At 39.0% G+C, this 16,410-nt stretch overlaps 1 protein-coding gene across 4 annotated transcripts in view; it reads left to right on the top strand.

Moving 5' to 3' along the window:
* Positions 1-11,108, top strand: part of PCDH9 (protocadherin 9) — a 1,189,516-nt gene extending 1,178,408 nt beyond the window's left edge. For all 4 annotated transcript variants that reach the window (XM_029058411.2, XM_029058415.2, XM_039911200.1 and 1 more), the window contains one exon: positions 8,979-11,108. In XM_029058411.2, the coding sequence (XP_028914244.1) occupies positions 8,979-9,352 (374 nt within the window). In that variant the 3' untranslated portion in view covers positions 9,353-11,108. The remainder of the gene's footprint in view (positions 1-8,978) is intronic.
* Positions 11,109-16,410: the final 5,302 nt, after the last annotated feature.

Genomic DNA, 16,410 nt, shown 5'->3' with positions numbered 1-16,410 from the left:
GAGTTCAGTAGCAACGATGAGGTTATCAGTTTGGTTGTCAAGAGAAGGTAGTTTGAGTATGGAGTCTTAAATGACTAAATGAGAAGCAGCATGGCTCAGGGAAAGAGCATGGGCTTGGGAGTCAGAGGTCATGGGTTCTAATCCAGACACCACCACTTGTCAGCTGCATGACTTTGGGCAAGTCACTTAATCCCCATTTTACAGATAAGGTAAATGAAGCACAGGGAGGTTGACTGTGAGCACCACATGGGACAAGCTGATTACCTTGTATTCCCTCCCCCCCCCCAACCCCAGTGCTTAGAACAATGCTTGGCACATAGTAAGTGCTTAACAAATACCAGATTTTATTATTATTATTATTATTACTAAATGGGACACTATGACTTGAGAAAATTAGATGGGATCAAAAAATAGAAGGTTTCGGTAGGGGAACAGTACAGATCTGGATGTGTAGGTGAGGAGGTGGTAGTCGAAAAGAGGGATTTCAGAATAGATAAGGGCATAGCAACTAGAGATAGATGGTGAGAAAGCAGAGTGGCTTAGTGGAAAGACCACTGGCTTCGGAGTGAGAGGTCGTAGGTTATAATCTCAGCGCTGCCACTTGTCAGTTGTGTGACTTTGAGCAAGTCACTTAACTTCTTTGTGCCTCAGTTACTTCATCTGTAAAATTTGAATTAAGACTCTGAGCCCCACATGGGACAACCTAATAAACTTGAAACTACCCCATTACTTAGAACATAGAGCTTGGCACATAGTAAGCGCCTAACAAATATCATCATTATTATTATTATTATAATTAGTTAATAGAATTTGTTGAGTGTTTACTTTGTTCAGCACACTGTACTAAGCACTTTGGTACGTACAACACAACAGAATTAGTACAATCCATTCCCTGCCAAAAATGACCTTACATTATCAATAATAATAATAATAATAATAATAATAGTATTTGTTAAGCATTTATCATGTGCAAGCATAAGCAATGTATTAAACACTGGAGTAGATATGAAATGATTATGTCAGATACAGTCCTTGTCCTTTGTGAGGTATGCAATTTTAGTAATTAGAGAGCAACATGATCTAGTAGATAGAACACCGGCCTGCAAATCAGAAAGACCTGGGTTCTAATCCTGCCTCTGCCACTTGTCTACTGTGCAACATTTTGCAAGTTACTTTACTTCTCTGTGCCTCAGTTACCTTATATGTAGCTTGAGGATTAAGATTGTGAGCTCCATGTGGGACAGGTTCTGCGTCCAATCCGATTTGCTTTTATCCATCCCAGAGCTTAGTACAGTGCCTGGGACATAATAAGTACTTAAAAAATGCCACTGTTAACTAACCAGTGAAACTTCTTGTTCTGGGTAAATAGTTACTGAATGCAAAGAATATTTGTTGAGGATAAAGAAATATTAACAGTTCCAACTACTTGTAACCTGGGGGTTTTGTGTCACTGAAAAAATATTAGAGCATAATTTCATGTTTCATGATTTTTTAAAAATATATTTCTTGTTTAGATTTCTCTTTTAGTGATGCGTTTTTCTGCTCGTAATATGTTCTAGGTCAGCTATTCATCTGGATCTGTACTCCCTAAGCACCTGTTACTCACTTATTTTCATGTCTGTCTCTCCTTTGAGATTGTAAGCTTCTTTTGAGTACGGATTGTGTCTACCAACTCCATTGTACTTTACTTTCCCAAGCTCTTAGTCATAAATAAAGCAATTAATGAAAACTGAAAAACTGTTCTAAAATGGAAATTCCCTCTTTTGAGTAGTATTCTTGAAGTTTTGTTTACTATTGCAGTCGGTAAACTCTACACATGGTAAACTCTCTATAAATGCCACTGATTAATTGTTTGATTAATTGAACTTAACACATTTTTGTTAAAAAAAAATTGTAATTTTTTTTAATATAATGGTACATGATTCTGACATTTGGGTAAATGATACAGTCTGAGAATATTTAGTACCAATTGGACTCAAATAAGGTCTTCGATCCTTAAAAATTATTATTTTTAACTTTTATATTTCAAGGCATGAAAATTGTAAAATGATCTAGTTAGCTGCAATAGAAAAGGGTATATCAAAAGGCCTTTCATTTAGAAATGATAAAGTGTCTGTAGTGTGTTACTTCATGCAAAGTAATTAATATAAAGCTGTTAAAAATTGAGCAACTCCATATGTCTAATAAAACCCTGTTTCCCCAAATATATTTCTTTAAAGTGAATACAATCCAACCTTTCTAAATGTTTTCTTCTTTTCTTTCACATGCTAATTGTCATTCTGTGTCCTGAAAACACAAGTTCATGCCTACCTACTTAACCTCATTCCTAAAATCGATTTGTAATTTCCTTTAACAAAATGAAAAAAAAATTTCCTTATTCTATTTGACAAATTTTTTCCATCTTAACTGTAGATTTTCTTCTGAAATGTCAAAAGAATAAAGCCTTATTCTTTAAAGCGATATTTTAGTTGGTATGCATAGGAATGTCTACAAATACTGTATATTTTTGTTTATGAATCTTTTACCAGATGTCATACCATATCTTGTGTCCTGAAAACACAAGTTCATGCCTACCTACTTAACCTCATTCCTAAAATTGATTTGTAATTTCCCAGCTATCCCTTATGCCTTGACTGTTTAACAAAAAAAAAATATTTCCTTATTCTATTTGACAAATTTTTTCCATCTTAACTGTAGATTTTCTTCTGAAATGTCAAAAGAATAAAGCCTTATTCTTTAAAGGTATATTTTAGTTGGTATGCATAGGAATGTCTACAAATACTGTATATTTTTGTTTATGAATCTTCAGACTTGTTCAGACTTGTACGGAAACCTCTAGCCTTGCTTGAATTGGGTTTCAAGGAAGTGGAGATGATGTGTGGAGGAGTCTCAGTTGGGGCTGGTTAGAATAGAGCAGGGTGGTTTGGCTAGACCCTGTATGACTCAAGAGACTGGAATATTTCTGAGCATCCAGTTTGTTGAGGGGGAGGAAGCTAGGGTCAGAGGTAACCACCTCTTACACACTGGTAATGATGATGAAAATCAGAGAATTGATTACATAATTATTCTCTGCCAAGCGCTGGGGCAGAAACAAGATAGACAGATTGGTCCCTGGTCTCCAGAGAGCTCATAGTCTAAGAGGGAGGAAGAGCAGGTAGCTAAATGCCACTCAACAAATGAGAAAATGAAGGCCCAGAGAAGTTAAGCCACTTGCCCAAAGCTCGTAAGCTCATCCCGCTGGACTGTAAGCACACTGAGGAAGGAACGTGTCTGTTTATTGTTGTATTTTACTCTTCCAAGCACTTAGTAAGTGATTGCCACACAGTAAATGCTCAATAAATATGTTGAATGAACATGCCCAAAAATTAACTCTTATTCCTTCTTAAATCCCCTTCTCTACTTAACTTTCCTAACATAGTTGAAAGGACTACCATTTCTTAAGTCATTTGCCTTGGCATTGTTCATGAATGCTCTCTGTTAATCTCCAAATTCAATCTGTTGCAAAATTCCACTGATTCTTCATCTAAAACGAATTCCAGTATCTGCCCCTTCTTCTATCCAAACTGCCACCTTGCGGATCTGAGACAAGTCACATTCTAAAACTGTGAACCTGTTATGGGACAGGAACTATAACCAAACTCTTATACCGTGTCGGTTCCAGTACATACTAGAGTACTTAAGACATAGTGAGCATTTGATAAATGCCACCATCATTCCAGTATGACTATTATATCAGCATCTTCAGTGATTTTTTTTGTGTTCAGGCTTTACACTCTCTAGTCTACATTTCTTTCTGTTGGCTGAATCACGGTTTTCTAAAATATCATCTGCTCATCCATCATAGTATTAACTGAATGCTTCCTGTGTGAAAAACACCATACTAAGTATTAACATCCCCACTCCTAAAACACCTAATAGTGTTTGTCCATCTATTTGGATATTAAGCAGAAACTCCTAAGCATTGGCTTTAAATCACTTAATCAGTCCTCTCTCTCATATTTATCTACTTTCTTCCTCTATTGTTCTGTTCTTCTGAAATCAAGTAACAAAATCATATTTATTGAGTGTTGACTCTATGCAGAGTTGGTAGACTACCATCTCTTAAGCCATTTGCCTTGGCATTGTTGTGCACAGCTGCCACATTTACTCTCATAATCAGTTCCAACACATTATTGCTCTACTCTGATTTTTGGAAATGATTTTTTTTAATGACTTGCACTTACAAGTTGTGAAAGCTACGTGCACAGGGGATGAGTAAAAGGATGAGACTGTGACAACAGAGTAGTAGGTAGGGAGTTAATTCATTCAGATTTCTGCTGGCCAAGGTAAGAGAAGCAGGAAGGAGAGACAAACCAAAAGAGGTGGGAGGAGTTAATTCACTGAGACTGTCTAGGCTGGGGAGTAGGACGGTGAGAACCTGAGCATACAGAGTGGATGGGAGGTGATTCATTCAGTGTCTACTGTATGAAGTACTTGGGAGAGTGCAGTAAAAGTGAGATGTAATTTTACATTTCTTCTTGCTCTTCTTTTTTCCTATTTCTTTTGTTCTTCTTGTTTTTGTTCTCCTTTATTGCTAGACTTAATTCTTATATAACTTCATCTTACCTAACCTGCCTTAATGTTACAATAATGATGCATAAATGTGGGAAATTATGTAAGTAAATATGATGATGTTCACTTTATCTTATTCTTGTCTCTGCCACTGCTGATCTTATACCCTGTTTTGAATTTACTCACATTGGGCATAATTCAATGCTCTTCTCACTAAAAGCTGTCTGAGATAACATCTCCCCCAGGATGCCTTCCTTGATTAATTTTTCATCTCCCAGTACCATATTGTGGATTCAGACATTCATTTATTGAACGCTTGCAGTGTGCAGACCACTATACTAACCACTTGGCAGAGTCCTTTGTATATATCCCAGAGTTTAGAGCAGTGACTGGTACATAATAAGTGCTTTACAAATATCATTATTACAATATAACAATAAACAGGCATACTCCTTGCCCACAATAAGCTTACAATCTAGAGGTGGGGAAGACAGACATCACTATAAATAAATAAATTACATATAAGTACATAAATGCTTTGGGGGTGGGAGGGGGGGATGAATAAATACAGAAAGTCACGGTGAGACAGAAGGACATGGGAGAAGAGGAAAAAAGGGCTTTGTCAGAGAAGGTCTCTTGGAGGAAATGTGCCTTTACTAAGGCTTTGAAGGTGAGGAGAATAATTGTCTGTCAGAGATGAGAACTTCTCACAAGCTATAATATCCTGTACTCTATCCGAATCCTCCTAGACCTTTTGGCTGCCTTCGATGCTTTAGACCACCCCATTCATTTTGAAACTTTATCAGACCTGGGATTCACTGACACTTTTTTCTCTTTGTTCTCATATCTCGGACAGGACTCCTTCTCAGTTCCTTTTGCTATCTCCATCTCTGCTTTACCCTCTGACCATGGGGCTTCCCTCAAGGCTCAGTTCTGGGTCCCCTTCAATTTTCAATCTACACCCTATCCCCTGGGGAACTCATTTGCTCCTATGGCTTCAATTACCATCTCTATGAAGATTTCCAAATCTACATCTACAGCCATGATCTTTGACCTCCTTCTCTGCAATCTTTCATTTCTTCCTGCCAACACCCCAAACTAAACATGTCCAAAAATAAACTCCTCATCTTCCTACCCTGTTCTCCTCCTGTCTTTCCCTTCACTCTGGATCATACCATTATCCTCCCTATCTTACAAGTCCATAACCTTGGCATTGTCTTTGACTCTTTCATTCCACCCACATATTCACAATTCAAACTGTTACCAAATCCTATCAGTTCTATCTTCACAACATTGCTTAAATCTGTTCTTTCCTCTCTATCCAAAATGCTAGTGTGCTCCCCATCCAAGCTCTTATCCTCTCCTGCCTTAATTGCAGCATCTGCTTCCTCACTGAACTCCCTGTATCTTTCCATTGACTCTGCTGCACAGGACATTTTTCAATAAAAACGTTCAATCCATGACTCTCACACTCTTCAGGAAACTTCAGTGGCTGTCCATCAACCTCTGAATCAAACAGAAACACCTTACCTTTGGCTTTAAAGCACTCAATCAACTCTCCCTCTCCAATCTCACCTCACAGATCTCCCACTACTAACCTGCCGGAACACTTCAATCTTCTACCTCCAAGTTACTAACTGTGCCCTGATCTCATCTATCCCACCAACAACTCCTTTCCCATATTCTCCCTGTAGCCTGGAATTCACTCCTCCAAATATGCCACACAACATTATCCCACCTTCATAGCATTATTCAGGTCACATCTCATCCAAGAGGCCTCCCCTGATTTTCTCTGGCTCCCTCTCCCTTCTTTGTCATCTAAACACCTGTGACTTTTGCATATTTGATATTCACCCCACCTTCCACCTCAAGGACTTATGTATATACCTTAAATTACATATTATAAATAATGGATTTATTTTAATGTCTGTCCCTCCCTCAAGTCTGTAAACTCATTGTGTACAGATAACATGTCTGCCAAATCTGTTGTATAGTACTCTCCCGAGTGTGAAGTACAGTTTTTTGCAGGTAGTAAACAGTCATAAATAAATACCATTAATTTATTGAGTGATTGATATTCCCCAACTACCATTTCAGCATTTCTACCAACTTAAGTACTTGAGTTTTAACGGATTTATGTAGCAACTTTATACTCTGTTTCTTCCTTCTTTCTGTAATTTATTTTAATGTCCATCTCCCCTGTTAGATTGCAGAATTAGACTTAATCCCCCGATTAGACTGTAAACCCGTCAAACGGCAGGGACTGTCTCTATCTGTTGCCGACTTGTTCATTCCAAGCGCCTAGTACAGTGCTCTGCACATAGCACTCGATAAATACTATTGAATGAATGAATTATCGAGGGCAGGGATCATCTATACTAATTACAGTGCTCTCTCTCAGGTACCCTGTGCATTCAGTAACTGTTTAATAAATACTACTGAGAAGAAGAATGTTCATTCATTCATTCAATAGTATTTATTGAGAGCTTACTACGTTCAGAGCACTGTACCAAGTGCTTGGAATATACAAATCGGCAACAGATAGAGACGTCCCTGCCCACTGACGGGCTTACAGTCTAATCGGGGGAGACAGACAAAAACAATAACAATAAATAGAATCAAGGGGATGTACATCTCATTAACAAAATAAATAGGGTGATAAAAATATATACAAATGAGTGGACGAGCACAGTGCTGAGGGGAGAGGAAGGGAGAGGGGAAGGAGCAAAGGGAAAGGTGGGGGGGAAGAGGGGGCTTAGCTGAGGGGAGGTGAAGGGGGAGATAGGCAGCAGAGAGAAAAGGGGAAGTTGATTTTGGGAAGGCCTGTTGGAAGAGGTGAGGTCTCAGTGGGGCTTTGAAGAGGAGAAGAGAATTAGTTTGGCAGAGGTGAGGGAGGGCATTCCAGGAGAGCGGGCAGACGTGGCCCAGGGGTCGATGGCAGGATAGGTGAGAAGGGGGGACGGTAAGGAGGTGGGCGGCAGAGGAGCAGAGCCTAACGGGTGGGCAGTAGAACTAGAGAAGGGAGGAGAGATAGGAGGGAGCAAGGTGATGGAGAGCCTTGAAACCTAGAGTGAGACCGGTTATAAAAGTGAGACCGGCAGGTCTTGGTGACAGATTGGATGTGTGTGGTGAATGAGAGAGCCAATGTCATAGAAAGATTAATTTGTCACATGATGTAAGAAAAGAGACCTGCACATTTCTGCTGTGGTTAGATGTTAATAAATGTTAATAAATACAAATTCACCTGTTGTCACTGGAAAAATGAGTGTCACTGTTCGATAGTGATCTTTATAATATTGCCAAGATCCGCCCTTTCCTCTCCACTCCAATGGCTATCTTACTGTTACAGGCTCTCATAATATCCCGGCTGGATTATTGTGTCAGCCTTCTCTCTGATCTCCCTTCCTCCTCTCTCTCCCTGCTCCAGTCTATTCTTCACTCCACTGCCCGGGTCATCTTCCTGTAGAAACGCTCTGGGCATGTCATTCCCCTTCTTAAAAACCTCCAGTGGCTGCCTATCAACCTCTGCATGAAACAAATACTTCTCACTCTAGGCTTCAAGGCTCTCTATCACCTTGCCCCCTCCTACCTCTCCTCCCTTATCTCTTTCTACTTCCCACCCCACAAACTCCGCTCCTCTGCTACCCACCTCCTCACCGTCCCCCATTCTCGCCTATCCAACAGTCGACCCCTGGCCCACATCCTCCCGCCGTCCTGGAATGGCCTTCCTCCTCACCTCCGCCAAACTAATTCTCTTCCCCTCTTCAAAACCCTACTTAGAGCTTACCTCCTGCAAGAGGCCTCCCCATACTGAGCTCCCCCTTTTCCCTCTGCTCCCTCTGCTCCCCCGCCTTCACCTCCCCTCAGCTAAGCCCTCTTGCCCTCCCTTTCCCTCTGCTCCTCCCCCTCTCCCTTCACCTCCCCTCAGCACTGTACTCGTCCACTCAACTGTATATATTTTCATTACCCTATTTATTTTGTTAATGAGATGTACATCACCTTGATTCTATTATTTTGCTAATGAGATGCACATCACCTTGATTCTATTTATTGCTATTGTTTTTGTCAGTCTCCCCCAATTAGACTGAAGCCTGTCAAAGGGCAGGGACTGACTCTATTTGTTACCAATTTGTACATTCCAAGTGCTTAGTACAGTGCTCTGCACATAAGCGCTCAATAAATACTATTGAATAAATGAATGAATGAATGAATCTTGAGACTATGTGATTTTTAAATCAACAGGTACAAATTTCTAATATGTTTGAATAAATGAGTCAACACACTGTATTTTATCTGTCTGGAGTCTCTTCTTTCACGTAATACTTTGATAATGGATGGCATATTTTCTGGGGTGAACGAAGTTGAAAGTTTCAAGTGACATGTCTAACTTTTTTCTTTGATCTTTTAATCTTCCCTGTCTTTCACAGATGGCCCTCTCGGGCCCCGAGGTTTAGCTGAAGCGACAGAGATGTGTACTCAAGAGTGCTTGGTTTTGGGTCATTCTGATAACTGCTGGATGCCTCCAGGCCTGGGTCCATACCAGCAGCCGAAATCACCTCTTTCCACTTTTACAACACAAAAAGAGTGGGTTAAGAAGGACAAACTAGTGAATGGACACACTTTGACAAGAACCTGGAAAGAAGACAGCAACAGGAACCAGTTCAGTGACCGCAAGCAGTATGGCTCCAGTGAGGGTCATTTCAATACTGGTAACCACATGACTGACATTCCTTTGGCTAATTTGAAGTCCTATAAACAGGCTTCAGGGTCTGTTGAGAGTCCAAAGGAGCACCAACTATAAGAAATGGCTCCTTTGGACCTAGTGACTTTAGCCTATTTAGACTTGCTATTACTGTGTTTGTGTCAGAGCTTTATGTATTGGTAGATCTCTTTAACTATGCTTCACATAACAGGGATTGGCATATCTTCAGGTTAGCTCTATGGTATGTTGTCCCACAACATGAGAGAAAACATTTCTTCTAGTTGTGTAGTTTTATTTAATAGAATTGATTAAACTATACAGAGATCTCTCCAGTGCGCAAAAGTCCTTTTTTTGATTTTTGGTTGTTAGATATTTTTTTTTGACCCTGGACTGCTGCTATGAAAAATAGAAGATGCATTTGGAGAAAGAAAGAAAGTTCAGTGGAATGAAATGGTTGACAAGCATATCCAGTTAGAAGATTGTGCTCTTGTTGTCATTGATCTGTGCTGGGACCACTATACTTGACTTCATATTTCAAACAAAGCAATTAAAATGATAAACATTAAACCTATTGTGCGATAACAACATTAGTGGACACTTGTAAGTCAGTCAGTGTTCAAGTACTTGTATATAGAAACAAGTTATTGCTAACAACTTTTGTGTACTAATAACGTTCACTGAAAAGATACTGTAGCATAATTCTGTGTTTCACTGTACGTTTTTTATGTTGTTTCATTTGCTTCTTGTTGTTTGGTTTAGCTTTTTTATTTTAGTGATGTGTTTCTGTGCTAGTAGTCTGTCTGACACACAATGTTCCAAGGAACTCAAAACACTTGTGTTAAAATGAAGAAAAAAGAAATCCAGAATTTTATTTTTAATAAACAATATGACATTCTGGTTAACAATAGTTTGCAAATATTTAGGAACAAAAGGACTTATATAAGACCTTTGAATCTTCAGAACTATTATTTTTGGATTCTATCTCCCTATGCATGAAAATTGCAAATTGCAACTGTTTAATAATAATAGGAGAGGGAGGTCTCAGAAAGAGCTTCCATTTTGAATATGATGATACCACGTCTGCTGTGTGATCTTTCATGAAATGTAATTAATTTAAAATTTACAATTGGGCAACTGTGTGTCTATAATGAGGACAGTTTGTATTGTTGAAATGGCAGCTTTTGTGTTGATCCTCATCTATATTAATATTGAAGTAACACAAGTGTTTTTTGACCTTAGCTACAAAATATTTAATGTGTTGTGCCTTCATGATGTAACAGAGCATTCTCCTGGTAGGCTAGTTGGGGAAAATAAAGGGTTTAATCTCTAATTATTGCTGTTTAACTGTTTGTTATCATAGTTGGTCAATGCCTGGCAGGTACCAGCATCATGTCACTTAAGTCAAACTAGCAGAGTGACTCCTAATATTAATAAGATCTCAGTTGCACGTACAAACAAATCCAAATTTGAATATTCTTAGGAGGTTTTTGTTAAGCATGACAGATGATTTAAACAAATAAATAGCATGCAAACAAAGTCCTTACCAAGGCAAATGAAAGTTATATTACACCACAGTTAAACATCAGTTTTAAGTAAGAAAGTTTGCTAATCTGATAATTTGTTCTTACCAAAATAAAGTTATTTTGTATATAGCAATTCACTTTTTTTCCACAGTATAACGGTATAAAATGGGTTGGGGTGCATTGCTTATTGCAGTACTTATGTCAGTTTGTGAGGGGTGTTTGATGATTTTGACAGAATTAGTATCTAAACAGTTATATCCTTGTTACTGCTTTGCCAGTTAAACGTTATTTACAATTACTCAGCTCTTGCAATAAATGTTCTGAATTCCTGATTGTGTTGTGTTATTGTTGTTTGAAAGCCTAATATTTTTAAAAAAAATGTTAATAGATGGCAGATGGATCATGTCTTTAAATTTCATTATCCTAGACTGAGTGCATGTGTCTCCACCACTTGTCTCTGTGTGATCTTAGGCAAGCCTCTTAACTTCTCTGTGCCTCAGTTACATCATCTGTAAAATGAGGATTAAGACTGTGAACCCAAGTGGGACAACCTGATTACCTTGTATCTACCTCAGTGCTTTAGAACACTGCTTGGCATACAGTATGCTTAGCAAATACTATGATTATTATTAATAATTATTATATGTTTATCTTGTTATTGTTTTATAGAGTGTGGGAATGAGGATGTCTGAGTGCTTAGAAGAGAATCAGGATGTGCAAGTGCATCTCTGAAACTTGGGCAGCCTGAGTTCTTCCAGTAGTGAAAACATATGCAGGCTGTTATTAGGAACATATTGAGATGTATTATTTTGACCTATTAATCTTATCAAATGAGTTCATTGTATTGATATCCACTAGATTTTAAAAATATACTAATGAAGTTGTGTAAGTATGACAGATACACCCATTTGAGGAATAATGACTGTCTCTTCCCATAATATTAAATTTTCCAAATCATCTACATTTGGAGAAAAATTTTAAAAAACATTCGATCAGTTTATTTCTCAATATGCTTTAATTTTTATAAATTATGAAAAGTGACCTCATCGGGGTAATATTTTGCAGCAGGTAGTTTGGTTTAGTCATTATCAATCAATCAGTGTTACTTATGAGCACTAACTCTGTGAAGAACACTATAATGAGAAAATGGCTAAGTACAGTTAGAGTAAGTGCACACATACTCTGGCATCAAGGAGCTTACATTCCAGTGTAATAAAGAGAACCCATTAAAATAAATTACAGTTTGGGGAGGCAAACCAGAAATAATCGCCATGGAAGTGGAAAATTTAGGAGTTACAGATGAACTACAATAGGTGCAACAGTAGGAGGGAAAATTGAAGTGGGAAAGTGAGAAGGGCTGACATTAATCAGAGAAGTCTTTCTGGAGGAGAATGCTATTTTAGTAGAGCTTTTGAAGATGGAGAAAGTATTGGTCTGCAAGATAGGAAAGGGGAAGAAATGCCAGGCATGAAGGAAGGTATTAGCAAAGAGTTGACAGTGAGGAAGATGAGTCATGTTTGTGGACTGAGTTGTAGTAGAAAAGAAGTGAGGATGAATAATGAAGAGCTTATTGAGTGTCTTAAGGACAGTGGTGAAGAGTTTCTGCTCTATGTGGTGGTGGATGGGGAATTACAAGTATTTGAAAAACAGAGACTTGGGCAGCTATTTTATGTCCAGAAAATGATATGTCCAGCAGTGTACATATGGAGTGGAGACTGAAAATAAAGAGATTAGCAAGGCGGCTGATGTAGTAGTAGTTGACAAATACTTGAACAAGCCTGGAAGCAGTTTGGATGGTGATGGACGAGGCAGATTATCGAGGTGTTGTGAAGGTGAAACTGACAGGATTTGTTTAATGACTGAATACGCAGATTGAAAGAAAGATGAGTCAAAGATAATGTACATTTTGTGGGCTTATGAAATGAGAAGGGTGGTGGCATTATCAGAAACAATAGGGAAGTCATAGAAAGGAAAGGATTTGGAATGGAAGTTGAGGAATTCACTTTTTGACATGGGTAATTTGAAGTTTTGGTGGGGGGTTGCGGTTAAAGTAGAGATGTTTCTCTGGAAGGTAGCTAGAAGAGAGATATTAGAGGGAAGTAGAGAGGTCAGGGCTAGAGAGCTAGATTTTGCAGCCATTACTGTAAAGGTAGTTGAAGCCATGGTAGAAAATGAGTTCTCCAAGGGAGTGGGTACAGATTCGAATAAGAGCAGATTCAAAACTGAATCTTGTGCCAACCCCACAGTTAAAGGATGGGGGCCAAAAGAAGAGCTGACAAAAGACACTGAAAAGAAGTGAGCAGAGAAGTAGGAGGAGAGCCAGTATCAGTGAAATTAAGGTAATGTAGTACTTCCAGTAGAATGGGGCAGACAGCAGTGTCAGAGTCTACTGAGCATACTGAAAGGACTAGGATAAAGCAGAATTATTAGATTTTTCAAGTATAAGTTTATTCATAAGCTTGGAAAGAGCAGTTTCAGTGGAAGTGGTAGAAGCCAGATGGTAAGAAGTTGATAAGAAAGTTGGAGGAGGGTCACTGGGACCAGCAGGTCTTAACAGCTCAACCCAAGCACTTGGACAGAAAGGAGAAGGAGATGGGTCATGTTTGGAGAAGTAGGCTATCACTTACTGGTGCATTGGGTGGTGGTGGTTTTTTTTGTAGAATATGGAAATGCAATGGTGAATTTGAATACAACATAACTCAGGTTAAACACAATTCTTGTCCCACATAGGGCTCTCAATTTAAGTGACATTAAGGGACTTGCACATTACAAAACTGTTGTATGTGCTAGGAATTGGACCTAGAAGTTAATATCAGAACCCATTTGGGATTTTTCCACTATATCACACTATTGCATCCCTAAAAGTGTGGAGGTTACTGTTTAAGGACTCAAACACTTTCATGTGCAGGAAGGAAGGAAGGAAAATATTCCATTCTTTTCATTTACTTCCAAATACCCATTCTCTTAACAATGATCAAGGATGTACCACTTATCTGCTACTGGTCCCTCATGACTTGGATGGTTAACTGCATCTTCAGGTGCTAGATATAAGGAAGGCATTTGAGGAGGAGGGCAGAGCAAGGAAGGATGTACCAATCAATCACTGACATTTATGAGCACTTATGAGGTGTAGTTAAAAAGTGCTTCAGAGAACAAGGATTGTGTCTCCCATCTCTGTTGTACTGCACTCTTCCAAGCATATAATATAGTATCCTGCTCACAGTCAGTCCTCAGCAAATACCACTGATAATGAAGATGACCACTGATGATGGTACAGTAGAGTTGGTAGAAATGCTCCCTGCTCACAGGGGCTCAGACAGACAATAAAATAAATTACAGATATGCACATATGTGCTCTGAGGTTGAGGGAAGGTGAATCAAGGGTTAAAAGAGTAGAAATCCAAATTTCTACCTATTTTGCTGTATTATATTCTCCCAAGCACTTAGTTCAGTGCTCATCAAACAATTAATTTCAATAAATAACAACTGATTGATTGCCCCTTCCTTTTCGACCTGCTTACCACGTTGTTCCAAGCATTTATCCTGTTTTTACTTTGTATACCATTTCATCCCTTTTTCCTGATTCCTGCAATCTGAATCTCCCCTATCATTTTTCTAAAAAAAAGTTTGGTCCATATTTTCCCTTCTTCAAGAATCTCCAGGGATCACCCATCCACCTCCACATCAAACAAAACTCCTTACATTTGGCTTTTAAGCTCTCAATCATTTTACCCCCTCCTATCTTACTTGAAAATTTCTTTACTGAAACCCAGCATGTTCACTTCACTCTCTTAACACTAATCTAGTCATTATATCTCATCTATCTAACCATAACTCCTTACCCATGCACCTCCTCTGGCTTGGGACTCCCTTCCTCATTAAATGTGCCACCAGATGTCTCCTTGGTAATTAAAGTTCCTTTAACCTGATTTCCCTTACTCCTTTTCCCTTCAGCATCACTTTGCACTTTGATTTGAACCCTTTATTCACCTCCCTGTCTGCCCAAAAGCACATATGTACTTAGCTATAATTTATTTTATGTCTGTTTCTCCCTCTACACTGTAAATTCCTTTTGGGAAGAGAATATATTTACCAACTCTGTTACATTATACTCTCCCAAGCTCTTGGGACAGTATTCTGCATAGAGTAAGTGCTCATTATATATAACTAACTGATAGGAAGGGTAGTGGTAGTAAGAATAATATTTTGTATTTTATAATTATGTGGTATTTGTTAAGCACTTATTATTTGCCAGGCACTGTACTAGGTGCTGGGGTGAATACAACAAAATCAGGTTGGTCAAAGTTCTTGTCCCATATGGGGCTCAGAGTTTCAATCCCCATTTTCCAGATGAGGTAACTAAGGCACAGAGAAGAGAAGTGTCTTGCCCAACATCACACAGCAGACAAGTGGCAGAGCTAAGGCTAGAACTCGTGACCTTCTGTCACCCAGGCCTGTGTTCTACTAGGCCATGATAGTACTGACTACAGTGATGAGAACCTCAGGAGGAAGGCAGGGTTTGTTTGGGAAAATTAGGAGTTTTGCTTTGTTTATTCATTTTAGTTCATTTATTTTAGTTTGAGTTTTTGATGGGATGCAGTTAGAGTTGTCCTGAAGTCACGAGGAACTGCAAGACTGCAGAGAATTGGAATCATCTGTGTAGAGATGGTAATTGAATCCATGAGAGCAAATGAGTAATCCAAGGAAGTTATTTACATGGAGAATAAAAGGGGACCCCAAAATTAGCTGTGTGGGACTTCTGCTATTAGATAAGGGAAGCAGAGGAGGACCCTGCAAAAGAGACTGAGAAGGAGAGGCCAGAGAGAGCAAGAAAAAATCAGGAGAGGATAGTCTTAGTGAAGCCAAATTTAAATAGTGTTTCAAGGAGAAGGGGTTGGTCTATGATGATTTTTAAAGTATTTTTCAAGTGCTAACTATTTGTCAGGAACTATACTAAATGCTTAAGTACACACAAACTGATTAGGTTGGACACAGTTCATATCCCATGTGGTGCTTACTGTCTATCAGTCAATCAGTCAATTGTGTTTATTGAGTGCTTACTGGGCACAGAGCACTGTACTAAGTGCTTGGGAGACTACAGTACAACAGTATAACAGACACATTCCCTGCCCACAGTGAGCATACAGTTTAGATGAGGTAACTGACTTACAGGGAAGCCAAGGGACTTTTCCAAGGTCACCCAGCTGACTTCCAGCCCCAGGCTCTTCCCACTGGTACACTATTTCTCTAAATCAGTGTGGAACACAGTTTAGAGATCAAGGAAGATTAAGCTATAGGATTCAGATGTCATAAAGAAGGAGACTGGTGAGCATGAAAAGGACAGTTTCAGTTGAATGGAAGGGGCAGAAGCAAGGTTGGTGGGAATCAAGGAGACAATTGGAAGAAAGGAAATGGAGGCAGTGGTAGTAGGAGTTAAGTATTTTTCTACAAAAACATTCATTCCATATTTCCCCACTCCTCAAGAACCTTATCAAAGAGAAACTCTTTACCATAGGCTTTAAATCACTTGATCACCTTAACCCATCCTACCTTTCCTTCCTGATTTCCTACTACCACTCTGTGCATACACGTCACTTCTCAAAGGCCAACATATTCACCGTACCTAGAGTTCAG

The sequence above is a fragment of the Ornithorhynchus anatinus genome, chromosome 2 (assembly GCF_004115215.2).
Source record: "Ornithorhynchus anatinus isolate Pmale09 chromosome 2, mOrnAna1.pri.v4, whole genome shotgun sequence".
NCBI lineage: Eukaryota > Metazoa > Chordata > Mammalia > Monotremata > Ornithorhynchidae > Ornithorhynchus > Ornithorhynchus anatinus.
The sequence above is the reverse complement of the archived record's forward strand: the minus strand, read 5'-3'. Positions and strand labels throughout refer to the sequence as shown.